The sequence below is a fragment of the Camarhynchus parvulus genome, chromosome 17 (genome assembly GCF_901933205.1).
Source record: "Camarhynchus parvulus chromosome 17, STF_HiC, whole genome shotgun sequence".
Taxonomy (NCBI): domain Eukaryota; kingdom Metazoa; phylum Chordata; class Aves; order Passeriformes; family Thraupidae; genus Camarhynchus; species Camarhynchus parvulus.
The window spans coordinates 8,996,134-9,023,251 of record NC_044587.1 but is presented as its reverse complement, the minus strand read 5'-3'; the positions used below and the strand labels follow the sequence as shown (position 1 = coordinate 9,023,251).

The following is a 27,118-nucleotide window of genomic DNA, read 5'->3' as shown; positions in this document are numbered from 1 at the left end:
GGCAGGGATGGGGTGGCTGGGTCACCTGGAGATCAAACTGGCCTCAGGTGACAGGGACAGGGTGGCTGGGTCACCTGGAGATCAAACTGGCCTCAGGTGGCAGGGATGGGGTGGCTGGGGCACCTGGAGGATGCAGCAAAGCCACCAAGGGCAGCTCAGCTCCTTGGAATGCTCTGTGGCCATGGCACACAGGGATGAGGGAAGCTGAAGCTCCTCTAGGTGTGGATTTCATTATGCTGCAGCTTTCCAGTGCATGGAAAAAAATCCCAAACCAGCACCAATAAGAGACCAGTGTCCTGCCTGGCCTCTTGCAGAGCTTTCCCCCAGCTTTGTCAGCATCCAGCCTGTGCCTTGTAGGATGGGAGAGCTTTTTTTGTCATCTGAGCTCCAGAAAACCAGGAGAAAACTGGGGTTTTCTGAGAGCACAGTGGCTCACAGCCCAGCTCCTGACCACAAGATGGGCTTGGTTGGCCACAGCAAGGTGCCAGAAGCACCAAGGGCACAGATTTATCCCTGGATGGGCCATTCACTGAAGAGTTTGACTTAATCCTTGTGGTTCCCATCCTGTTCAGAGTATTCAGTGAAAACTGTGGGCTTGGTGTCCTCCCAAAACCATGGAAATTCTGCCCCAGGTGGGAATCCTATCTTCCCATGCCAACAGCTGAGGACAGAGGTGTAGTAAATCAAGGCAGCCCCAACATCTGGGGAGAAAATGAGAGGACTCCATTGATATCAGAAGGCTAATTAATTACTTTATATTATATATTTATATATAATTATATATATTAATTACTTTAAATTATTTTGTATTACACTACATCCAAACTGAATCTGCACAAGTACTCAACTGCCCAGAATTTTGTGACTGTCAGCTCACAGTCCCGACACACACACACACGTGGATTCAATTGGTCAATGAATCAAAACACACCAGAATCTAATCAAGCAAATTCCTTCAGGTAATCAATCTTCCTCAATGCATTCCACTTGTTCCAAAATACAGGAGCAGTAAATGAGATAAGAATTGTTTTTCCTTTCTCTGAGGTTCAGAGAATGTGAATCCCAGAAAATATCTTTGGGAAGTTGTGCCTTGCTTTTCTCTGTGAAGAGAAATGTGGCCACGAAGGGGAGCTTGGGGAGAGGCCAGGGGGTCCTGAGCATCCCTGTGCCTTTGGGTTGGCAGTGAAATGTGGGAATCTTTGCCCATCCCAGCTGAGAACCCTCTGAGGGGAAGCCCAGGACGTGTCCTCCTTGCTCTGAATCAGAAATGAGTTTCCACACCAGCTCTGAATTATTCCAGCCCTTCCATGCTGGCAGCAAGGCAGGAACTGCAAGTGCCCTGCAGGACATTCCACCTTGAGGTAAAATGGAATTATTGAAGTGGTTAATCAGGCGTTTACTGGGCTCCCAATTAAACCTGGCAGTGTAACAAAATGCACCGGCCTTTTCTCTGGGTCGTTACCCCATCTCATCAGCCTGCCTGGGGTCACAGTCGAGCCATGCCTGGCCTAAGCACTCTCACACCTAATTTAAAAGTTAACAGGAGGGAACCAGGCTCCTGGGAAAAGGGGCAAGGCAGGCTTAGGCTGCTGTGCTTTCCTAAGCAGTGTTAGGCCAGCGCAAACATCTGAGTTAGTCTCCCTCCTGTGATGCTTTGGGGAGGCATTGCTGGAAGAGGACAAAATTTTGAGGTGCCTGGGGCTCCCCAAAGGAGTGGGATCAAGACAAGGATCAGACACTCATTTCTACAGATGCTTTTTAGGATTTCCTGTGACTTTAAGAGCCAGCACCTTATTTCAGGAATAACTCCTAGATAAGGATGCTGAGAGTTTGTTTAATTTTCAGTTTCTGGTTACCTGTCAGCCTTTTTCAACTGGAAAAGCTCCCCTACCCTATTGAAAACTGGAAGGGAGCCAGAGAGGAGAACTCAGCTGATCCCTTGGATTGTTTCTCTGGTTTAGCTCTGCTCCGGGGTGTGAGGTTCTGACCTGTTTTGTTGTTATGAGCTCCCTTTGAATAGGTTTCATGTGCTACATTTAATTGAGTCTGTAGTGGGCTTAACCGGCCCTTAATAAACTCCCTAATGAGTTCCCGTGTGGGAGTTCAAACCGTGGTGTAACAGAGTACCCAGAGCCTCCTCCCTTACTCTGCTCTTGGAAAAATAATCTCTGTCATTCAGACGAACTCTTTAATTACCTGCTGTGTGGGGAATTCAGCTGGGAGCTGGCCCGGGGCTCACCCAGCCTTTAATCACTTTCCACGTGTGCAGTTAGGCCTGGCTTTGGCCCTTGGAGCAGAGCTGTGGGTTTGGCTCTGCTCTACTCTGAATTTGTGTCATTGCCAGGGGTTTTGGGAAGAGCTGGTGGCAGAGGGTTTGTATCCATCAGGACACTGCTCAGTGGAGGGTGAGCCTGGCCATGGCAGAGTGGTGGGTTAGAGGATCTTTAAGGTCTTTTCCAACCCAAACCAGTCTGTGGTTATACGATTTTGTGATTTGTAGCCATGATATTTTCTGAAAAATCCTTTCCTTAGGATTTTTTCTCCTGAGAAGCTGAGAGGCCTCAGGAACAAAATGTAAACAATGGTTATCTGCTGCTGTGGAATGCAACAGGTGCATCTGTGATTGGTCTCATGTGGTTGTTTCTAATTAATGGCCAATCACAGTCAGCTGGCTCAGACAGAGAGTCCGAGCCACAAGCTTTTGTGATCATTCCATTCTTTTCTATTCTTAGCCAGCCTTCTAATGAAACCTTTTCTTCTATTCTTTTACTATAGTTTTAATATAATATATACAATAAAATAATAAATCAGCCTTCTGAAACATGGAGTCAGATCCTCATCTCTTCCCTCATCCTGGGACCCCTGTGAACACGGTCACAGTGATTTCATGTCTGAGTCCTTTCCATCCCACCTGGGAGGTGCTGCTGCCTCCTCGGGCACGCCCCAAAGGAAGAGGCACCTGCAGTTCTATGGAATAAGTCTGAGCTCAAATTTAAGTCCCAGGTCACTGCTCAGTGTGAAAAACACCAATCACTTGTTTTTAAAATTTTAAAAGTTTAATAGTAATAAAATGGTTAGAAAAATAGTAATACAATTAGAGTAATAATAATTTGGACAAATTGAATTAGGACAATATGAGACAATAAAGAGTTACGGACAGTCCAGGTACCTCTTTCTGGGCAGCACGAGCCCAAAAAAGGACCCACATTCACAAAGGATTAACCCTTAAAAGCAATAGCCTGTTGCATATCCATACACCTCATACATGATGCATAAATTCCATTCAAACACAGGATTCTGTCTGGTCAGTGTCAACTTCTTCCTCTGAATCCTAACAGTGCCTTCGAGGCAGGAAGAAGTTTGTTTCTTCTCATAATTGAGCAATAAATTCTCTCTCTCTGAAAGACTGAGGTGTCCTGTGGCTGCTATCTCAGTGCGAGTCCTTTCTTTAAACAAAGTATCCTACATAGCATCGTTTCTATTTTAACATTTTTTATAACCTAAACCAATATTTAACACAGTACTTAAGAGAATTAATACAGCATAACTTTCTAACACAACACATATAACATTCATTTTAATATTTGCAAAAAGCCAATCATAAAATACGTGCATTTTTCACACTCAGGGTGCCCAGGGCGAGGCAAGGCTGGTCCTGCTGGGTTCCTGCGCTTCTGTCATGGAGAATTCACAGATTCCCTGGGCAGGGAAGGGCTGTGCTGGCTCACCCTTCCCAAGGAATGGGAAGGGGGGTGCAAACAGTGGGATGTGCTCCAGGGCAGGGCTTCAGTGCTCTCCTCTCCCTCCCTGGCTGCAGGAGGTGTGAAGCAGCACCAGTGTGATGCTGAGCTGAGGAAGGAGATCTCGCTGGTCTGGCCCAACCTGTCCCAGAAGACTCTGGATTTGCTGGTGCCTCCTCACAAACGTAAGTGCTTCAAGCATTGGGTCCATCAGACACCCAAGAACCCCAGACTGGGTTTTTCCCTCCTCATCTGCTCTATCCAACCCTAGATTAGGTTTCTCCCTCCTCGTTTTCTCTGTCCAAACCCAAGTTAGATTTTTTCCCTTCTCATTTGCTCTATCCAACCCCAGATTATATTTTCCCCTCCTCATTTATTCTATCCAACCCTACATTAGGTTTCTCCCTCCTTGCCCACTCTATCCAACCCCAGTTTAGATTTTTCCCTCCTTGTCTGCTCTATCCAACCCCAAATCAGGTTTTTCCCACCCCATCTGCTCTATCCAACCCTGGATTAATTTTCTCCCTCCTCATTTTCTCTGTCCAACCCCAGAATAGGTTCTTCCCTCCTCATCTGCTCTATCCAACCCCAGATTAGGTTTTTCCCTCCCCATCTGCTCTATCCAACCCCAGATTAGGTTTTTCCCTCCCCATCTGCTCTATCCAACCCCATTAGGTTTTTCCCTCCCCATCTGCTTATCCAACCCCAGATCAGGTTTTTTCCTCCTCATCTGCTCTATCCAACCCAGATGTGGTTTTTCCCTCCTCATCTGCTCTATCCAATCCTAGAACAGGTTTTTCCCTCCTCATTTATTCTATCCAACCCTAGATTAGGTTTCTCCCTCCTTGCCTGCTCTATCCAACCCCAGTTTAGATTTTTCCCTCCTTGCCTGCTCTATCCAACCCCAGTTTAGATTTTTCCCTCCTTGTCTGCTCTATCCAACCCCAAATCAGGTTTTTCCCTCCCCATCTGCTCTATCCAACCCCGGATTAATTTTCTCCCTCCTCATTTTCTCTGTCCAACCCCAGAACAGGTTCTTCCCTCCTCATCTGCTCTATCCAACCCCAGATTAGGTTTCTCTCTCCTTGTCAGCTCTATCCAACCTCAGGTTAGGTTTTCCCCTCCTCTTCTGCTCTATCCAACCCCAGAACAGGTTCTTCCCTCCTTGCCTGCTCTGTCCCAAGCCCCATCTGGGTCACCTGGAGGATGCAGCAGGGACACCAAGGGCAGCTGAGCTCCTTGGCAGCCTCTGTGCTGCCCTGGCTGTGTCACACAGGGACTGGGGGAGCTGAGCTCAGCTCCCACTGTGCTGCAGGAGATTTCCAGTGCACAGAAAACCCCAAATCCCAAACAGTGCCCACAAGAGACCAATGCCCTGTGTGGCCTCTTCCAGACCTCCTCCCCAGCTCTGGCAGCCTCCAGCCTGTGCCTTGCAGGGTGGGAGAGCAATTTCTGCCATTTGAGCTCCAGAAAACAAGGAGAAGAAAAGTTAAAGCTTGCTGAGGACTTAGGGAATCAGATGTGAGGTGTTTGGGGGTTTAAAAGCATTTGTGTTACTTGGTGATGCCCTGGGCAAAAGTGCTGAGAAAATGAGGAGTTTTCTGTTCTCTTGATTAGCTCTGGATTCCTGATTAATGAGAAGCAGTGTGGAATAATAAAGGCATTGTTAATTAAGAAAAATGAGGGAGCTGAGGAGGTGCAGATCAGTGGGTAGTGACTGCTGAAGTCTTTCCCTCCCCTCCTCTCTTGATTCCTCTATCTCTGCTACTCCCATTCTTTTCCATGGTGAGTGCATCAGTGCTGGGCAGGGAAGGGCTGTCCCATGGCTCTGAGGGTGAAAAAACCATCTGAAAAAGGAAATATTCCTTAAATGTATATCAGCCCATTATACCCCACTCACTGTAATTCAGAGAATCAGGGGTGAGGTTGCTGTGTGGATAAAGGCTGGCTGGGAGTCTGGGATGAATTTAGGAATTCTCTCAGCAGTGCTGACAATGCCACTGAGTTTTCCTGCCTGGTTTTTCGTACACAATCCCTGTGTTTGCCACAGAGAGCTCCAAACCAAGGCAAGGCAGCAACAGGCAAAGGGTTGAAGAATCTGTTGTAACCTTTTCTTTGTGTTTTTTTTTTTCTTTTCCCTACTTTTCTGTGTCTGTTTTCCCTCATTATTCTCATAAAATAAAATTTTATTTATTCATAAAATAAATAATAATAATTATTATTTAACTTATTCATCAAATAAAATAATTTCTTATTAATAAGAAATTTCTTATTTATTTTATTAATACAATTTTATTTTTCTCAAAATTTTCATGTTGCTTCCTTCCTCTCCCCGTTTTTCACCATTTGCTGATTTTTTTTCTTATTCCTGTCTTCTCTTCATCCTTGGAATGGCTCTGCTATGTTTTGCCCATGATCTGGCAGCTGACGAAATGACTGTGGGGAAGGTCTATGCAGCCCTGATGATATTTGACTTCTACAAGCAGAATAAGAACAGCAGGGAGCAAGTCCAGCCCCCTGGGGGCCTGTGCCAGGTACAAAAAGGGGTTTTTCCATCCTCCCTCTTGGGCAGCTTTAACAAGAATCACTAGCAGGATTCATCCAGAAAGTCTGGCTACTCTTCCAGGCAGGGTTTCAAAATGCTGGCTCAAAAATGGAAATCTCTCCTAAAAGTCTCTCTAAAAAAATACTTTTAAAAAATAATTGTTACAGTTGCCTTTTGCAGTAAAGAAAGATCTTCTCAAAAAAAGGAACAACTGATCTTTGAAAGTCTAAAGCGTGTTTAAAAGTGGCCTAGGGCACACCAAAAGATTTCCTTGGTAGGCCAGAGAACTATTGAAAGCTGCTGGTAGTTTGACTATAGAAGGTTTAAGTTATTTTTGAAAATAGGAATTATTCCAAGTCGTTTTGGCTCTAAATTTTACAAATTCTAGAAAATATTTTCACACAACTGGCGTTGAAAGCCCAATCACTTCCAGTAGAACAAACAGCTGTTGTTTTTAGGATGAGCACCCAGCTGATCTCCAGCACAGGGTGGAGATCTGTCCCACACCTGGATGGCTCCAGCACATCCATCCAGAGCCACTGGAATTGTGCTGCTCCTCTGGCCACATCCACATCCATTTGGGAATTCCCTGCTGTGCTCTGGTGATGGGGAGAGCATTCAGAGGGAAAGGGGGTTGCAAAAGGACTGGGGAGAACATTTGGAGGGAAAGGGGATTGCAGCAGGGCTTGAGAGCATTTAGGGGGAAACAGGATTGCAGCAGGACTGGGGAGAGCATTCAGAGGGAAGGGGGATTGCAGCAGGGCTTGGGAGAACGTTCAGAGGGAAGAGGGATTGCAGCAGGGCTTGGGAGAACGTTCAGAGGGAAAGGGAATTGCAGCAGGAGTTGGGAGAATATTCAGAAGGAAGGGGGATTGCAGCAGGGCTTGGGAGAACGTTCAGAGGGAAAGGGAATTGCAGCAGGAGTTGGGAGAATATTCAGAAGGAAGGGGGATTGCAGCAGGGTTTGGGAGAACGTTCAGAGGGAAAGGGAATTGCAGCAGGAGTTGGGAGAATATTCAGAAGGAAGGGGGATTGCAGCAGGGTTTGGGAGAACATTTGGAGGGAGGGGGGATTGCAGCAGGCCTTGGGCAAGCATTTGAAGGGAAAGGGATTGCAGCAGGATTGGGGAGAGCATTGAGGGGGAAAGGGGATTGCAGCAGGGCTTGGGGAGAACATTCAGAAGGAAGGGGGATTGCAGCAGGAGTTGGAAGAGCATTTGGAGGGAGGGGGGATTGCAGCAGGGCTTGACTTGTACCAGGTGTCCCTCAGAGCCTCTCCCCGCTGTGCCCAGACTGGTGTGGCCTTTCTGCTGTCCCAGGGCAGCAAAGTGGACTTTTCACAGAGTAGAAAAGCCCTGCAGCCCATCCGAGCTCTGACACCCCTCCCTTGTGCTTGGCAGCCCGGGCCAGTGTCCCTGTTCCACCCCTTGAAGGCCACCCTGGAGCAGACGCAGCCCGCGGCCTTCAGCAACGCCAAGGCCTTCCTGCGCCAGAAGAGCTCGGCCTCCCTCAACAATGGGGAGCCCTGTGAGTATCCCTGAGCCCCCCAGAGCCACCCTCGGGGTCACCCCTGAGCCACCCCACCTCAGGGTCACCCCTGAGCCCCTCCAGAGCCACCACACCTCAGGGTCATCCCTGATCCCCCTCCAGAGCCACCACACCTTTGTGTCATCCCTGATCCCCCTCCAGAGCCACCACACCTCAGGGTCACCCCATCTACCATTGGTGGCTCTGGTGACACCAAACCAACAGCCCCTTCTCACCATGGCTGGGACAATTCCCATGGTGGCTCTGCTCCCACTGTGGTTATCCCAGTGCTGGTGGTGTTGAGATCTTGGTGTTTCCTTCATGAATCCTCACTGGGAGCTGCCCAGGGTGAGTTTGCTCACAGGAATTTGGGACTGTTGCAAAACAACCAAACAAACCCCAGCAGTGAGGTTTTGGGAGGCCAAAGATCCTTGGGAATAAATTCAGCCCTTGAGCTTGTTGCACTGGGCAACAACAAGTTGCCACAGCACAATTTGTCTCTTTGGGAAAATGATCCCTTCATGGAGAGCTTTCCAAACACTGATGACAGTGATCTCTAATCATTTCTCCATTTCCTGCTCTGCAGGTGATTTTCCTCTGAATCATGAGCACTGTGGATTTTTAGTGACAGACAGCTGAGGTTTAAACATCCCAGATAATCCTGATGGGGAAACCAACACCAGACTCAACAGCTGAAGGGACTTCAGCATGGTTGAGGTGTTTGACCAGTGCCCAGCTGGTCCTGCACAAAAAATCAGCCTGAACTCCCAAATTCTTCATTGTCCAGCAGGATTTAAATGGCAGAAGTTGTTTTCCTTAATTATTGAAAAAAAAATCATAGTTGGTTTGATTTCCTCATTCTCATGGGATCTTCAGGCTCTACAGGAGAAAAACCCAGAGCACCTTAGAGCTTCACCAGCCACTGTGCCCATCCTGCAACTGATTTGCACATGTGAAACCTCAAAGGGTGCTCGAATTTGGTTTGTCAAAATCTCTTTGAATGAATCTTTTTCCTTCTTTTTCTTTGGACAGGCCACCCCCAGAGGGAGGCATCAAAGAGTCCAGTTCTTGGGGGACCCAGCGCACCCAGGACGTGTTTTATGAAACCAGGAGCCCAGCTTTTGAGCGAGGCCACTCCGAGGAGATCCCCATTGAGAGGGTGAGCAAATGAAGGGGGAAGGGGGAGGTGCAGGTTTTAGAGCTGTGGGAGAACTTGAGAAAGTTAAGAAAATATTTAGAAAAAGCAGGTGAAGATAGGGTGAGACGCAGGAGATTTAGGAGGTGTGGTAGAATTTAAGAAATTTTAGAAAATGGTTAGAAAAAGCCGGTCAAGATGGGGTGAGATGCAGGAGATTTTAGAGGTGTGGTAGAACTCCAGAAATTTAAGAAAATGTTTAGGTGAAGATGGGATGAGATGCAGGAAATTTTAGAACTGTGGTAGAATTTAAGAAATTTTAGAAAATATTTAGAAAACGCAGATGAAGATAGGGCGAGGTGCAGGAGATTTTAGAGCCCTGGTGGATTTTCAGAAGTGTTAGAAAGTGTTTAGAAAATCCAGGTGAAGGCAGAGGGACCTGAATTTAGCAGATCTGTCCCTTGAGGCAAGCATTGTTGTGTCTCTTGTTTGCTTGAGCATTGTGGAGGAACCCCAAACCTGGCAGGTCCCACTGCCAATCTGGACATGATTTTCCTGGAATTCTGTCCTGCTGCCATAGGTTACCTCAGGCTCTCTCTTCCCATTTCCCAATCCCATTGTCCCAGCTCAGGTGAGGGGTTTCTGGTTAGAATGACCTAAGGGGTTTCCAAGGTCACAGCTGGGGTTCCTGGCTGGTGGAAGAGTTCATCCCACTGCTTGTGGGATGTCCTGGCTGAGGACAGAGTAACCTGGGCACCCCACTATGGGAATAAATCACATGGGACTCAGTTTTATTCATGGTGCAAAAAGCCCCTTCTTTATTCACAGAACTCCTTTTTATACAGTTTTACAGACCTCATGTGTGGCTCCCATTGGTCAGGAGCTTTCTTGTTAATCACTTTATTGGTCAGTAACAAGTTGTTCTTCTGCATGGATTGGTCACTCCAACCCTTGGTGTGTACGTGCAGGAAAAGTTCTTTGTACAGTTAGTTTTCATTTCTCTATCTAACAGGTAAAAACTGTTACAAAACTGTATAAAAACTCTTATAAAACTGTATAAAAACTGTTATAAAACTGTATGAAAACAGTTTTAACCCAGGAACAGATTGTCATGCTAATGAACTGCTCACACCAGGATTGCTTTCACATGGGAACTTGCACAGTGCTGGCTTGACTTAGAAGAAATTACAGGCCAGCCAGAGCAGCCTGATTTTATATGGCTTTTCTTTATAACTTTTCTACCTTACTACAACACTCCACAGCTCTTCAGTTGCTCTCTTTGCCACACCAGCATCTCTTCCCGGTCAAATCAAACTTCAGGAACCTGATGGTGGTTTCAGATCTGATGCTGCTGTTCTTGCTACTGAACCCATTCCATGTTTTGATCAGGTGGTAGAAATGAAGGAGATCAGCCCCACAGTTGCCAATGGAGAGCCCCAGCCAGGCCTGGAGAGCCAGGGCCGTGCAGCCTCCATGCCACGCCTGGCTGCTGAAACCCAGGTGAGAGGTGGGGATGTGATGGTGGGAGACTGGGAGCAGGCCAAGATATCAACATCTTCTCTCTGCTTGTCATAGGCTGGAGCTGGCTTGGGAATATTGGCATGAAAAGATGTGGAGAGAGGAATTCAGGTCTTGTCCTAGGATGGCAGGGGGGTTCCCTGAAGGGTGTGGCCAGGATTCCCTGCAGGGTGTGGCCAGGATTCCCTGCAGGGTGTGGCTGGGGATTCCCTGCAGGGATTGGGCCTTGATTCCTTGCAGGGTGTGGCTGGGGTGTCCCCTGCAGGGTGTGGCTGGGGTGTTCCCTGCAGTGTGTGGCTGGGGTGTCCCCTGCAGGGTGTGGCCAGTGTCCCCTGCAGGATGTGGCAGCTATCCTGTGCAGTCACAGCACTGTCCCCAGTTTACTCCTCCTTGCTAGCAGCACAAAGCAGCCCAGGATGATCCTGCTGGCTGGGCCACCCAAGAGTGTCTGGGTCACTATTTAGGGACAAGGCCATTTGCAGGCTGTGTTCCTGGAGGGCACGTGTCCCTTTAGTTGTGTGTTGTTTATCCAACCAGCCAAGCTGTGTTCCTGTGCCCTATCCTTCCAAAAAGCTGCAATGTGCTGTGGCACACACAGGTGGATGCAGCAGGCACAGGGACTACCAGGGAGCTGCACTGGGACACTGAGTGTTCCCTGTCTTTTCCTGTACTGTGACCTTGGCCAGTAATTTGGTGTTGAGGATTTCCCTTGTTGATTTATTTAGCTGACTTTTTCAAAGAAATCTCCTCATGGAGCTGACTTTCACAGCAGCTTGTGGGCACTGCTTAGCGTGTATGATGTCACAGGTCGTTTTTGGCCATTTCACACATTTGCTGCTGTTTGTCCCCAGTGCTGCCCAGCCACCATCCTGTCTCCTGTGTCACAACATCTCACCACTCGTGTCCTGCCTCATCCCCAGGGCCTGATTCACACAGCCAGGAGGGAGCAGCCTGGCCTTGTATCACCAGCCTGGGGTCTCTGTACAAATCACAAACGGGACAGGACTGCTAGGAACGTGTCTTGAGCTGTTTTATTTTCCAGCATCAGTCTCATTACATGGTTATGACCATGGGAAGATGTCAGTAGCTCACATCCCAGGCAGCAGAAAAAGAACTTAATGTTACAACTCACTTTAAAAGTTTTTTGACAAATCACACAAAGCAAAAGCACATTGACAGTAGTTCTATCCAATCACTATAAGCACATGTACCTTTGGTTAAACAATGCTTATTTCAAATACAATACCTGCTTGTAAGCCTTAAAACACAATGCACAGAGCTCCATTATTAAGCTTCAACCTTCCTAATATCTTGCTAGATAGACTTTTCTGTAGCTTAGGGAGTTATTCTAGGCAAGCATTAATACACAGACCATTGTTCTGTTTATTCTTGCTTTTCTACTTTTTCAATAATTTTTCTGCTGACCAATCTCATGGCTACTGCTTAGCTCTAATCACAATTCTGCTGTCTCTGAGGCTGCCTTTTGCAGCTTTCCCAAAACCATCTGATTTTGTGGATTCCCACACCTTGGGCTGTTTCTGTGGCTCTCTGTAGGGAGCAGAATGTGAAGGATCTGCTGCACCCCCAAGTAAAACCCTGTGTTGTGGACACACAGCAATAGTTCCAACAGATGGAATTGTGCCAACATGCTGGAGGTGCTCCTTGCCAGCCAGAGGATTTCCAACCTGGCTCCTGGCCGTTTTGTGAGCCCTGGGATTGTCGGAATTATCACTCCTCACCGTGCTTAATAAAAGCAACAGCCCACGAAGCAAAGCTTTTCCCCTTCCCAGAAACTGTCCTTTATCCTAGACCACAGGCAGCCTCCTCCTTCCTTGGCAGTGCAGCTGGCAGAGCCTTCCCTTGGGAAGCTCCTCTCCATGTCAGTCAGATATCGCAGGAGTGTCCCTGACAGAAGCATGGCTTGTGTCCCCAGCGTGTCACTGCCCCTCGTGCCACACCTGGGTGTGAATCAGGCCCAGAATCTCAGATCTAACCTCATTTATAATACAATGTTCAGTGGTTGTAGCTTGGGTGAATAACTGATGTCCTTTCTGTGTGTGTCTCCCCCTCCATGCCCCCCACCCTCCCTCTCACATTCTGCTCTGCCCCTCCCCAAACTTTTGAGTTCTTTTGCAACGCTTTCTGTTCCTGGATGCCTCCCTTTCTGTTCGCTTCTCTCTTTTTATGTTCCACTTATTTAACAAAACCCCTCCTCCTGTGTTTCCACCCTCCCTCTTTGCTGTCCTGCCCTCATCACCTCCCTCCCTGGTCGTCATGGTGTCTGCCGCACATCTGATGTCTGACACTGGCTGTACTGTGGGGCTGCTTCCAATAATGTCCCTCACCTTGTCCGAATTGTTTGCAGAGGAGCAAAGCACGGTCACCTGGGAGTTACCTGGCAGTATGTAGTTTGCACTAAATTGTATCCTATTAAATTCACCTTAAGAGTTAATTAACCTTCCTTTAACCCTTGACTTTTCTCCCCTCTCATCTGGAGTCGCTCAGGCACAGCCGCTCTCTCTCTCCCCCACACTTTTCCCTCTGTCTGGTTGCACGCTGCTCGCTCTGCTAGCAGGGCTTGGCTGGGTGGGTTGCTTTTATTTGTTTGCTTTGTTTATTTTCATGCCTCGTTGCTCAGGAATTTAGGCAGTGAAAACACTGGGGTTGGTAATGAAGAAGCAATTAGGAGCTCTCTGCAGGGGTGCATGCAGTCTCCCGAGGCTTTTTGGGAGCCTGTGCCTCCCTTAACAAGAGCCTTGCCAGAGTTTATGGAAAAAGGATTGATTGCTTTGCCACTGATTCGTGTCACTGGGAATTCTGTCCCTGGAATAAGTGTGGAAGCAGGACCAAAGCCCAAAAAGAAGTGTTCATTTCTTGTCAATCTATGTAGGGTTTTTTGGTGGTGGTGGTGGGTTTTTTTTTTTTTTTTATTTTTGGTGGGTTTTTTTTTTGTTTGTTTAGTTTTTGTTTGTTTGTTTGGAGGTTTTTTTTTTTTTTTTTTTTTTTTGTTTTGTTTGTTTGTTTGGGTTTTTTCTGTTGCTTTCTTTATGGCAGCCCCTGTATGGATTTTGAAAATCTGGATGTGTTTTTTAATAGGAAATATTTCACTTCCCATATTTTTGCCCATCAGACTGTCCAGTTTACAGCCCCCCTGCCTTCCTCCAGCTGCAGGCTCAGCACTAAACAAGGACAGATAGGAAGCTACTGAGTATAATTTCTTGTCCACACAAATGAGGGCCACAAGAGGTGACATTAACATGGTCCTGCTGATGGAATTGGTGCTTCCAGGGCCACACCACAGGCTGTGCTGGGCTCCCTCATCCCAGCCTTGTGCCTCTGATAAAAACCTTCCAGCACCAGGATCCCAGCTGCCCTTCAGTGGGAAGCACCAAAATGTGGGTGGCTGCCCAGATGGTGCCTTTACACCCAGGATAATCTGCCCTCAAGGGGAGGGAGAGTGGTTTTCCCACTCAAAATAATGAGCAGAGCTATGAAACAATTGGCTTTGCCTTGGGTAAATATCACAAGGGAAGCAGAGATCTGGATTTCAGAATAAGCAAACAAAAGAGAGCAGACAGGAAAAATAATGCAGAGCTCTTAGGAAAGGTTACAGTGAGCAGAGTAAATGTTCCCTTAGAACTGGTGTTGGAGGCACTTATTGGATTGGGAATTCAAACAAGTGTAAGGCTGAGGGACTGGGGAACATCCTGAATTTCACTGTCAAGCTGGAGCACTGTGTTCTGAGATCTCTCCTCGGGCACACGGCTGGGGTGCAGTGACAGACCCAGGGAAGCATCCAGAGGATGGATGAGCTGTTGTCTCCACACAGAGCCAGCCAGAGGCCAGCAGAGAAGGAAATGTGGGAATTGTCCCTGTTTTCTGAGCTTTATCCCAGGGCAGAGGCTGTGAGAGGAGCTGTCCTGCAGGACACTTGTCTGAGGCTCTGCAGAACCTTTGTAAGGTTTTGTACCTAAAGGGAAGGGAGCAGGGTCTGGAGCTGTCCCTGGCACAGGGAAGGGGTCCAGCAGTGCTGTTACAGCTCTCAGTGCCCAGATGGTTGGACACAAATGTTTTAAAAACAGCAATAGCAAACCCAGGTATTCCTTTCTGGAGATGTCCTGATGGGATTGCAGGATGTACATACTATCCTTGCCCCAGGCAAAGGGCTTCAGGGAGTGATGGTGGGACAAGAGAGGTTTAAATGTTTGATGGGAGTTGTGTTCACTGCAGGGAGATAGAAGGAATTTCCTGGTGGCTTGGCCTGTACCTCCCCTGATTCCTGATTTTTCTCCCCCTCCGTGTGGTGCTCAGCAATGCTACCTGCTTTCCTCTTTGGAGCTGCTTTGGGATGCAGGCCCTGGAGCAGCTGTGGGTGCCCCTGGTGTTGGAGAATTCCCCCTGTGAGGTGCTTGGCTGCTGCTCTGCCCCGTGTCCCTGCTGAGCTCCCCGCTGGGTGTGCTGTGAAGTGCTGCCTGTGTGTGATCCCCATGGATTGGCACTCGGAGCTCCCATTCCCTCCCCAAATTTCACATTCAATCCACATCCCAAAAATCATCCGTTTGTCTCCAATTAACCATTTCTCTCCTTGCCCTCCTTGCCCCTTTCTCTGGCTGTTTAACCCCCTCCATGCTGGGAAGCAGGCAGCCGAGCGGGGCACGGCTCCTTCCCTCACCCCGCTCCGTGTCCCTCCGTGTTCCCCGCAGCCCATCCCGGACACGAGCCCCATGAAGCGCCTCGGTCTCCACGCTGGCCCCGCAGCGCCCTCACGCCATGCACCTCTACGAGTACTCCCTGGAGCGCATGCCTCCGGAGCAGGGCCACCACCACCACCACCACCGCTGCCACCGGCGCAAAGAGAAGAAGCAGAAGTCCTTGGATAGGGCCGCCCATCACATGGCTGATGGACAAGCTGGTGAGTGCTTTGCTTAAAAATTTTTTAAGATTTTCTAAGCCTTCTGATGTTTACATTCTTGTAGCAAACTGTCTTGGTTTGGAAAGACAGGTGTCTGCTAAGGAAGGCAGGAGCCTCCCCTGAAATGGAGAATGTAAACCCTCCCCACCCCTCCGAATTGCTATAAATTTTAAATTAAGCGGCTCTCAGGCAAAAATATGGGAGCAGGAAATAACAGTTCTTTAATAAGGGAAGAAAAAAATAAAAGGATAAAATAAACAATGCAACACTGACAGAGTCAGAACCCAACCTGACACCCTGTTGGTCAGGCTGTTGGTGGCAGTCCCATTGAAAATTGTGGCTGCAGTCCTCCTGCAGTGTCAGGGGTGGTTCTGTTGGAGCAAGGGGGGATCTGTAGAGAAGGATGTATTCTTCCTCTGAAGATCCAGTGGAAGAAGAGGCAGCTGCTGTTCTTCTGGGGAATCTCATGGAGAAAGCCGTCCTGGTGTCTCAAAACCTCTGGATTATATCTGGGTAGCAATGCTTGGCTCCTCCCTCTGGGCGGAGCATCTCCCAATGGGATGTTACAGTTCTTATCAGTCATGCAGTGACATTCAATAGATGTTATCAGCAATGTCCCCTCCCGAGGGAGGAGTGATTGTGGTCACTCAAAGAGAGAGATAAGGCAAACTGCCCACTTGACAAAAGATAATCTGCCATACAGATGGTAATGGAAAACATCTTGCATTGCAATCTGCAACACAAACTTTCTTGTTGGGAAGGATGAAAGTTTGACAAGAAAGTCTCACAGATATGGATGCTTAGCAGAAAGATTTTTAAATGTAGAGTCTGATGAAGGAATAGAGATGGAAGCAAGATATAGAAGAAAAGAATTGCTGAGCCAGTCTTACTGGCTAACCAAGGAGGCAAAGGGTGTGTTAGTTAGAAGGGGTTTTTGTGGCTTAGAGCAAAGGATAAACCCACCCCAAACAAGAAGATGTTTTTACCAAGCAGAAAGAGAGCACAGGCAAACAAGTCAGCAAAGTTGCAAGTAGAGAAAAGGTCTCAGAATTTTCCACTGCAAGAAAACTGAAAAACAACTTCTAGCTTAAACTGTAATGTACTAACTTTTAGTGATTGGAGAACAGTAACATGAATATGGTAACTATAGTAGTTATGATAGGCTATAGGTAATAGTTTAGGTATAGATTGGTTCTGCTGTATTAAGATGCTCAGCAAAGAAAAGTCTGTAATGCATTGTAACCAAAACCAAAGGGTCTCCAGGCTGCCTGCAGCTGGAGCTGACAGCTGTGGGCACAGCTCTGTCACCCACCACCCTGGGCTGCTGTGACGCCTTGGATGGAATAAACTGCATTTTGGAGAGCTGCCTGGAGTTCCGCATCCCTCATTCAGGCTCTTACACTTTCTCACACACTTTATGTAAATAACTTATTGTTTTGCATTCTTTTATGGAAGAGGAGAAATTTGATGGACTGTTGGTTTGTCCAGTGTCATTGGAGAGGTGGCACTGTCACCCTCCAATCCACTGTCTCCTTTGGAAATCTATAACTGTTTGAGTCAGAAAATGAACTTCCCTTTTCTTCACTTTGAGAGCAGCAGTTTGTGCGCTTGTGTTTTTTCGTGTCTTATAGTGACACTTTGCCAACGAGGATTTGTCCCTGGGAGGTCAGGGAGGAGATGTACGTCCCTTGTCCCCCTCCTTTCAGGTGGGATTTGGGGTCCTGATTGCATGGAAGGACCTCCCCACCCCACATACTGATTTATTAAAAAAATACAGATATTGATCTAGTACCAATATCCAACTGTGATGGACAGAAACTCTCTAACAGGTTAAAGTTAGAAAGTGTGTGTTTATTGTGGGATAGCTCCCAAATACACACTGCAATTTACAGGTGATCACAGAGTCCTTTTATCTATTCAGGCATTGAATACCCAAAATACAAATACCAATATATTCATAACTCTGCTACATCTCATTCCCCACTTCGTGTGGTAATTAGTTCAAAAGCCATTAAGCATGAGTAGTTTGTTCCTTGAAATGGGTCGGTGGTCCCTTCCATGGGGAGTGGTCCCAAAATGAGGAAGTAAATGAAGTCTTTCTCGATCTGACCTTTCTACCTTTTAAATGCAAATATGACAAACGAACCCTTGGTAGAACTCCTACTCCCTGTTTTCAATTGGTTTCAGAACAGAGGAAGCCTACAATTGTCTCATGTTCCTAAATGCTATTTATCAGTTTCTATATTTTTCATTATAGACCCAGCTAACCAAACATTGTGTTGACAAGCAATCAGTTATTGGTTAACTGCTAACTCTTAACTTCATCAAGGCCTACCCATTTATTTTAATTAACTCCAAAAAAGCTTATCTCTGACTAAAATCTTAGCTCCTCTAAAATCCCTAAATTCCTTAAAATTTATATCTCAACACGCTGGTGACCCCCTACCCAACGTTCTCCTTTCAGTAGCCCAGTCTGGAGAGTCTTCTTCCAAGGACAAGAAGCAGGAGCGTGGCCGCTCCCAGGAGAGGAAGCAGCACTCCTCCTCCTCCTCCGAAAAGCAGCGCTTCTACTCCTGCGACCGCTACGGCAGCCGGGACCGTGCCCAGCCCAAATCTGCTGACCAGAGCAGGCCCACCTCACCCAACGGGGGCCCAGAGCACGGCCCACACAGACAGGTGAGGAGAGGCAGGGTGGGGAAACAGCCCTGAGCTCTGCCAGGGGTTTGTGCACCTTTTCCATGTTTTGTTTAAATTAGAGGAGGTGGAAAGGACAAGGAGGGTCAGGCAGTTGCAGATAAAGCCATTGAGGTCCTGCTTGGGGCCTCACACCATGGTTGGAAAAACTCTCCAAGTCCAAGCTGTACCCAATCCCACCTTGTCACCAGCCCACAGTGCCATGTCCAGGTCTTCCTTGGACATCTCCAGGGATGGGGACTCCAGACCTCCCTGGGCAGCCCCTTCCAATGCCTGTCCAGGAAGAAATTCCTGCTGATGTCCAACCTGAACCTCCCCTGGCACAACTTGAGGCTGTTTGTTTCCTCTTACGTGGGAGCAGAGCCTGACCCCCACCTGGCTCCATGCTTCTGTCAGGGAGCTGGAGAAACCAAAAGGGTCCTCCCTGAGCTTACTTTTCTCCAGGCTAAAATTTAGTTCTCCTTTTGTACTTGTGAGGTGCTCAGGTCCTTGGGAGAAGCTGGGCAGCTTCCCCAGGGTGCTGGAATGTTCCTGGTCAATGGGAGAGCCAGGCAGGGCAGAACAAGCAGTGACTGACAGCCTGATGAGTTGATAGGAAGGAAAAAGTGCTCTTTAAAAATTAAAGGTCTGGTCTCAAAATGTTAGGTTGGGAAAGGCTTGAGGGATTTTTCAATGCCCTCATGTCCTGCCTTGGGAGAATGTAAACAGAAATGGGAATACAGCCCCTTTCCTCTCACTTGTGGCATTTGTGTGAATTACTGCAGCTTAGTTCGCTCTCACAAGGCATTATTAGTAACCCAGGAAGCTGCCAGACCCTTCTACCCCTCCAAAATCAAATGTGTAATATTAAAGAGGGGAATGTGAATGCATTTCTGTTAAAGGGACTTGTTAAAGCCTGTCCAAAAAGCTTTTGGTTGTTTATTTTTTCAGAAATTGGCTATTTAATCCAAAGGCATTTCATTCCCAACCTGCAAAAAACAGTCACCCAGATCCTCCTTCCATGCAGAATCCATAATAATAATAACAACCCATAATCCAGTTTTGGCAGCAGAAATAGATGAATGGAGTCCTAAAATGGTTTGATTTGGAGGGGACCTTAAAGCTCATCTCTTTCCAACCCCCTCCTGTGGGCAGGGTCATCTCCCACAAACCCAGCATGCACAACTGTAGGGTGAAGTTCTGCACAAACCCACCCCAAAGCAAAACTGTAAAAAAACCAACAATAATTCATAAAAACCCCCAATAACTCAGGTTTTTGAGCTGCTCCCAGGCCAGGTAAGGCGCATGTTGAGCCCTGTATGCTGTGGGTGCCTCCCCTGGGCAGTGTCCCCTCTGTTGGAGCTGTGTGCCAGTTTGCGTCCTACCGATGCTCTGCCCCTCTCTGTTCCTACTGCTCCCAGACTTGAACTCTCCAGCTCTTCACATCTCATGTTGAATTATCTCTCGAGAACCTCCCGCCCCGACTGTGCTTGTCTAAACTCTCTCTTTTTTTGCTTTTCTTTCCTCTTGTGACTCGTCTCCGCCTTCTGTTGCTTCTCCTTCTGTTTGATACCTGCCTGCCTTTGTGTTTGTCCGGTGTTTCCCTTTTTTTATTTTTTGATTTGCTCTGTTCCAATTTTGATGTAGGGCAGTGGTTCAGTTAATGGGAGCCCCTTGCTGTCGACATCTGGTGCTAGTACCCCCTGCCGGGGTCGGAGGCAGCTCCCACAGACTCCACTGACCCCACGCCCCAGCATCACTTACAAGACCGCTAACTCCTCGCCCGTGCACTTCACCACTTTCCAAACCCCCACGTTCTCCCCGGGCCGCCTGAGCCGCGGGCTGTCCGAGCACAACGCGCTGCTGCGGGGAGAGCAGCAGCCGCCCCCGCCCGCCGTGGCCCGCATCGGCTCCGACCCCTACCTGGGCCACCGCGACGATGCCGCCGACAGCCCGCAGCGCGCCGCGCCCGAGGACACGCTCACCTTCGAGGAGGCCGTGGCCACCAACTCGGGCCGCTCCTCAAGGACTTCCTACGTCTCCTCCCTGACCTCGCAGTCGCACCAAATCCGCCGCGTGCCCAACGGGTACCACTACACGCTGGGGCTCAACACAGGCCCCGGCGCCAGAGGACGCAGTTACTACCACGAAGCCGATGAGGATGACTGGTGCTAGTGGCTCAGCGGAACCCTGCGAGGTGTGCGTGCTTAATAAGGATGAGTTTTATCATCTGGAGGGCTGGGAGCTCCCGTGGGGGCCCGGGGCCAGAGGCGGCCGGCAGGGCAGCCCTGATGAGGACTGCTCAGTGCCCAGGGCTGGAGATGCCCCTGCAGCCTCTCTCTCCTCTGTAGTTCTTTAGTTTTTTCCTTTTTGATTTGGTTTTTTTTTTTGCACTAGACAGATGGAGGAAGAAGGCTCCCTCCTTCTGGGGAAGGCAGCGGGAGGAGCACATCCCTCACTGCCCCCTCCCCACTGCCTTGTCTAGTCCCGAGACACGCACCAGGCGCCAACCCGGCCACGGAGGCGAGGAGCCGGGAGAAGAGCGATCCTCACCTTCCACGGTGGAAAAGCAGAACTGTGGGTCCTTCTCATGATTGGCGCAGTTTTGTTGAGCTATTTCTTAATTAATTCACCATCATAATTCCCCCCTGCCAGGGTGGGAGCCGGGGGTCGCAAAAGGACTCGCGCAAACAATGCTTGCCCCCCCCATTTTGTCTCGTTGAGCGCTGAGAAGGAAGAGATGCACCCAAGAAACTGGGAGAGGAGAAACACAGCCCAGAACAAAGGACAGTCCTTTGGGACTTGATGTTCAGCCACTGCAATCCTTTAGGGCAGAGCTGGTGCCACCCCAAGCTGACCCTGCTGTGACACCACTGCCCTGGGGGTCTCCAATGTCACTTACCACATCGGGTCCTTCACACTGACACACGGTAAAGCCACAAGAGAGCTCCTTTGTAAGGACTGTTTCCTTGCTGCTGAGACTTTTCAATCCATCCCTCTCTCCTGTTGACTGCAACACACCCTCACTGTTTTGTCTTGTTTACAATATAAGCTTGATTTAGCAAAAAACAACTTAAAAAAAAAAGTCCACAAAAAAAAAAAGAACAACCCAAACAAAAAGAGGAAAAAAAAAGCGTAGGGTTGAGAAGAAGAAATGTTATTGGTTTTATATCAAGCTATTAGATAGAACTTTAACTTTTCATTGTGTGCATTTTTGTAAATTGTACAGTAAAAAAAAAAAAAGAAAAAAAAAAGAAAAAAAATTTCCTCTTTCTGTAGAGAATTAGTCCAGTTGTCATTCCAGGTCCCACCGTTTCTACCGAATGCTCCAGTTGTTCACTACTAAGTGCCTAACCTTTGAAATCTTTCACAGTGACGATGCAACCTCTTGCTTCGAGGCATCAGAGCTTGGGCGAGCGTGGGGAGGGCAGAGGGTGTGGGGCCGAGCAGCCGGAGCCTGGAGGGGCCCTGGGGTCACTGTGCCCCAGGCTGGGAGCTTCCAGCGGGGAAGGCAAACGTGCTTTGGGTTTGGTTGGCCTTTTATTCTATTTTATTTTTGGTTAGAATATAGAAATATAAATATATATATATAGATATACTTTTATGGGTGAGAGGGGAGTGATTGCAGCAAACAAAGCTGGCCTTGTCTCATTGCCCAGTGGAGGAAATTGCAGGTGGGAAAGGGCAGCATCTGCAGGGGTGTTCCTGCAGGAGAAGCAGCATCTCCCACAGGCCAGCTGAGAGAGCTCTGGCCGTGCATCATTGGTGTGGAGGGCAGTTGGAGTGAGTTGTTTTTATTGCCTGATAGGAGAAGGTTAAAAAAAAAGTGATGATAATAATAATAATAATAATCCAAACCTCTAACTCTGATTCTCAGGGATGAGATTTCTGCGTTCTTGCAATGACTCTTGTGTTGGCTGGTTTCTTTCTTTTGTGCCCGTGTGGATTCCTGCACTGTGAGCCTGGGAAAAGGGCAAACACGCTGTGCTGGCGGGGAGGGAGGCTGGGGGCAAAGCCCAGCCAGGACCTCCTGCCCAGGGCTCTGCTGAGCCCTTGTAGGGCTGGTTTGGGGCACAGGGCAGCCAGAGGACATGGAGAGGTTAAAAGGTGAAAGGAGGAAGGGTGGGAGGTGCTGGGCACATCCCTAAAGACGCCGCTAGGAAAGAGGATAGGGTTGGAGAGGTGAATTTTTTCAGAGGATCTACCAAGCCCCAGACCTGTGGAACTTCTCCAGGTGCAGCGGTTGCGCAGGGTGGGTGGAAATCCCACTGGCCCTGGCGATCTGTTCTGTCCCTGGGTTGCTTGGAGGGGATCAGATGCCACCAGAACGCTCAGGAGGTCTCTCATGCTCTCAGCAAAGTCTGTCAGCCTCAGGCAGGAGCAGTCTGCTCTAGGGTGGTTCTTCACATCTCCTGTAGCTCTTCTCTTGAGGAAACTCAACCCGGTTTTGTTCCCTCCGGTGTTTTGTTTTAATTTTGTTCTGTTCAGTAGCAATCTCTGGCCGATCTCATCCCTGGATTCTGCTAAAGGATAACTCCTGTCTGTATCTCTGTCTCTGTACTCGTGTGCACTCGGAATAAAGGCAGTGTGGTAGCCAGAGGTCACGGCTGGCATTCCTGGCATTCCCAAACGGAGGGCTATGCAACCAGATGACACGTCCGGACACACACCCACCCCACCACCACTCCAAGACCTTCATCCATCTGTAGCTTTAGCTGCTGGATTTTCCTGTTTCAGGCTTCAGCACGATTGTGACCAAATGTTTTATACATTTTCCTGAAATGAAGGCACAAACACCTTATTTGAAATTTTCCAAGGGAACGTTCCTATTTTACTGCAGGAAGTCGAGGGGAAGGGACTACACCATCTCTCTGCCCGTGCATGCAAACACTGTACCCACACTGGAAAGCAACAGAGATGTCTTTCTGTACGGAATAATTCTGTCTTTTCCCCCTTTTCCTCTCCCATTTTCCATCCCCAACCCCACAGCCCTGCACTAACACAGCTTTGGGTCACCCCAATTCATAGGCAGAACACAAAGAAGAATCTCAAGTTGTCCAAATCCTCCACCCGCCTCGTAGGGGTCGATGACAGTGACAGACAAGCCTGACCACAATTATCCATAACCCTTTCCTGACATTTTTTTACAGCCTCTCTGCTGTCTCTCCATCTTTCCAAGAATCCTCATAGTGAGTTGCCAAACTTGAATTGCACCGATCAGTTTTCTGCATCCAGAACCAGTCTCGTAGTGGCTGTACTTTGAATAAGTAATGTTTGCATGTAATATATATACATATATACATATCTATAAAAAGTATGTGCATGGAAAATGTTTATCTTCGTACTTTTTTGATACAATGTATTCATCAGTTGTTAATTTTTAATTATATTTGATATAAATTTGGGGGTTTGTTGCAAAACTTTATATTTAAAAAACAGTGTGAAAAACGATCAAAGTTCCAACCATGCAACACAAGTGGAACTTTACCCAAAAAAAAATAAGGGAGAAAAAAATTGAGAAAAAAAAAAAAGGTTCTGTGATTGCCTAGTTTGCTGCCTGAGTAATATTTATCAGCCAAACTTTGAATTCTGCAGTTGTTTCTACAATTCCATTTTGTATGAAGCAAAGTCCTTGAATTAAAATAAAAACTTAGCAAAAAAAAAACCAACTTGAGCAATTCCCAGACGGTGTGTGCGGTGTGCCTGCTGAGCGGGAGGCGCCGAGGGCCGGCTCCGAGGGCCTGCCCACCTCCAGGAGTGACAGCCCGGGAGAAACTGCATCCCAAACTGGCATTTTGCAAGGAATTGGCCACATCTGTGGGGTTTTTTTGTCCATAGAGGCTTCACAGATGCTCCGTTTGAGTAGGGAGCCGTTTGGAAATTTGTTGTGTGGATCCAGCATGGAGATGGCAGTTCCAGGAGTCCAACAGGCAGCAGAACTGTAAAGTTGAGGGTTAAAATCCCCCAGCAGCGATTGATTCCTGCCAGGTTTTTAACAGAGTTCTGTAACATGCTGGCACAGGTTGCCCAGAGAAGCTGTGGATGCCCCATCCCTGGAAACATTCCAGGTCAGGTTGGATGTGGCTCTGGACAAGCTGAAGGTGCCCCTGCTCATCCCAGTAGGGTTGGACTCATGGACCTTTCAAGGGTCTAACCCTAAACCCAACCCAGACTATTCCATGTGCTGGGTGTGTGGCTTCCTTTGGCTCCAACCCTGACTGAACCCTGGCCCCACTCCCTGCAGGAGTTCCTGGGGCTCCCTCAGAAATCAGCAGCCTGAGGGGTTGGATTGGTGTCAAGAGTCTGTCACGTGCCCAGGCCCTGCTGTAACACCTGGAGAAATCATCCTTGTGGAATTAATTGGGAGTTGGTGCTTCCAAGGCTTGCACTGAGTAGAAAAACCCAAGGGCTGTTGGGACAGAAGGAAAGAACGTCTCATTTCTCTGGATAACTGGAGAATCCCCCTCATGCCTTTCCAGGGACAGAAATCCACTGTGTTCCTTCTTCTCAGTGTCTTCTGGTGTCACACAACACCAAGGACTCTCCAGAAATTCTTGGATGCTGTAGAGCACTTTTTAGAGCACAAGGTCTTGATTCTTCTCTCTTGTTGCGAGTTTTCTGTGATGAGACCACCCAAGGTCTCACCTGAGATTTGGTGTGGAATGAAAGGAAAAGGTCCTCAAGCCCCTGATCTCCAGGTCAGGCTGGAGCTTGGGAAGGAGATGTTTGGCTTGAGGTCACACAGTTCATGGTTAGCAAGGTTTGGGGCAGGAGAACTTTCCTTGGCTTGCAGCCTGGTCTGTGCAGGTTTTGGGGTTCTTGGCTGGATGACACTGAAGAGTAGGATTTTTATTTTCTGAAATATCCCAAATAAACATGAAATGGAGATTTCTGAGCAGGCTCCAAGGGAAGGTTTGAAGTGGAGGATTTGGGAATCAGTGTAGATCAGTGTCTACCCTGACCACCAAGGGTACCCTGCAGGATTTGCTTACCACAACCACCTGGGGAGCTGGAATCTGCCTGGGGGACCAGCTGAACAACCTTTCCCCTTCACACCTGGATCACAGAGACCTCCAAACCCACTTTACAGCCCCATATGAGTTTTAAAATCCTAAAAGCCTTTTGGTGACTCTCTGCCCTTTTAAAGTTTTTTTTTTTCTCCTTTCTCCTTATTCCACTTGTGCTCTTTGGGTCCAAGGCAGCAATGAACCCATGAGCTTCTCCAGGTCCTGCCTGAGCCCTGGGCTGAGGGAGCTGGAACAGGCAGCATCCCTGATCCCACACTCAAAGCATCTCCCACACCCGAGATGCTGGAGCTGGAACCTCTGGGTTTGAGTTCAGCTGAATCCCAAAAACGGCTTTATTTTTGTTTCTCATCCCATTCCTGGTGGAGCATTTTGCTGTCAGGGTGTTTGCCCCCCCAGGGGCACATCTTTCTAGCAGAGACCACACAATCAGACAATTTCCATTCCCTTCATTCCCTGTGGATAAAACCTGGATCAGCTTTTCTGAGGCCAGCACCCCACACCCGGTTGTGCCATTAGGGGGTAGCATTTTCAGACTTTTTCTACTTTCTAGGGAAACAGAAAAAAATAAAAAAACTCCGATTCAAAAGCCTTGAGAGTCATTCCCTGGAATATTTGTCTTGGGATGCAGAAAATTCAGGCACACCTGAGTTCAAAGAGCTCAGGGAATTTGGCTTTTTTATTTCCTGGAGCGTGAAAAGCTGGGATCATCTGCTGATTCCTCATTCCAGCCACATTTCAGACAGCACCCACAGACTCCTACATCCCCTCCAAGGTGACAGATTACTCATCTCAGTGTATTCATCCCTCTTTATCAAGCCTAAGCAGATCTCCTGATATTTTCCAGGATGTGAAAACACCGTTTTCAGAAAGTGCCTGATGGTGATAACAAACCTCCACTCAACACTGTCACTCAGCACATTCCAAAATATTTTGCAGAAGAGGCAAATTTTGCATTTTTAAGTGATTTAAAAAAAAAGTCACTTGAGACCCTTGAAAGGGACTAAATTGCCCAGGGTCACCCAGCAAGTGAGGACAAGGTTAAGGTTGTTCTGTGTCTTCCTTCATGCTTGGAGTCACTGGGGTGTGCAGGATTTTTTTTATATCCACAGTTTTTTAGTAGGATCCCAGTGAGGGGAGGGGTCACTGGGAATTTGGCATCCCCTAGGAGGGAATTCACTCGGGGAGAATTTAAAGGGGAGAGCAGTAAGAGAAATGCTGGAAGGTTTGGGGACTGAGGGATGGCAGCAACTGAGGCACTGAGGTTCTGAGAAGGTTGTGCAGATATTTGGGGGAGAAGTTTGGGGTGGGTGAGTCAGCAGGAGAACGGAGATCTGAGCAAACCAAACCCTGAGAGAAGGGATGGAAATACAGAATGGAGCCCCTCCACCCAAGGAGGGAGGCAGGAACAAGCTGGTGGAGCAGAGCTGTTAATTCAAAGCATAACAGTATCAATAACTGGAGTTTATTCATTTTTAGCCTCACCTCCACTTTCTGTCATTGATCTGAAACAGAATATCCCAGCCCTGGCTTTGTCTGTGTCTGCTTTTATTATTTCTCGGGTTCTGGCAGCCTTTTTTTCTGCCCAGCACACACAGAGGGAGGGGAGGAGGAGGAGGAGGAGGGGGTGTCATCCTTGTCCAGCTACTCCTGCACAAAAGGCTGGCACACCCAGAGGGGTGGAAACTTGAATTTTCTCTCCGAGGGCTGCGGAGGGCGTGGATGTGGTTGTGTCACAGCAGATGAGAGGGTGGTTAAAAAGAGGATGCTGAGCTGAGAGACAGGACTGTGGCACAGGAATCCTGGGAATTTGACAAGGGGATTTTCCTCCTCGTGGGTTGGAGAGTGTTGGAAAGATCTGGTTCTGCAGGTGATCTACCAAACCCAGACCTGGTTCTGCAGGTGATCCACAGAAGCCAGACCTGGTTGTGCAGGTGATCCACCTAAACCAGACCTGGTTGTGCAGGTGATCCACCAAACCCAGACCTGGTTCTGCAGGTGATCCACAGAAACCAGACCTGGTTCTGCAGGTGATCCACCTAAA

The 27,118-nt window shown here is 48.1% G+C and overlaps 1 protein-coding gene across 1 annotated transcript in view; it reads left to right on the top strand.

The window, feature by feature from the left end:
• The window catches only part of LOC115910801 (voltage-dependent N-type calcium channel subunit alpha-1B-like), a 328,893-nt gene extending 305,378 nt beyond the window's left edge, over nucleotides 1-23,515 (top strand). The window contains 9 exon segments of the mRNA XM_030961242.1: nucleotides 3,818-3,925; nucleotides 6,165-6,274; nucleotides 7,685-7,815; nucleotides 8,844-8,970; nucleotides 10,336-10,446; nucleotides 15,168-15,197; nucleotides 15,199-15,376; nucleotides 17,841-18,052; nucleotides 19,697-23,515. Of these exon segments, the coding sequence (XP_030817102.1) occupies nucleotides 3,818-3,925; nucleotides 6,165-6,274; nucleotides 7,685-7,815; nucleotides 8,844-8,970; nucleotides 10,336-10,446; nucleotides 15,168-15,197; nucleotides 15,199-15,376; nucleotides 17,841-18,052; nucleotides 19,697-20,224 (1,535 nt within the window). The 3' untranslated portion in view covers nucleotides 20,225-23,515.
• The last annotated feature ends 3,603 nt before the right edge of the window (nucleotides 23,516-27,118 follow it).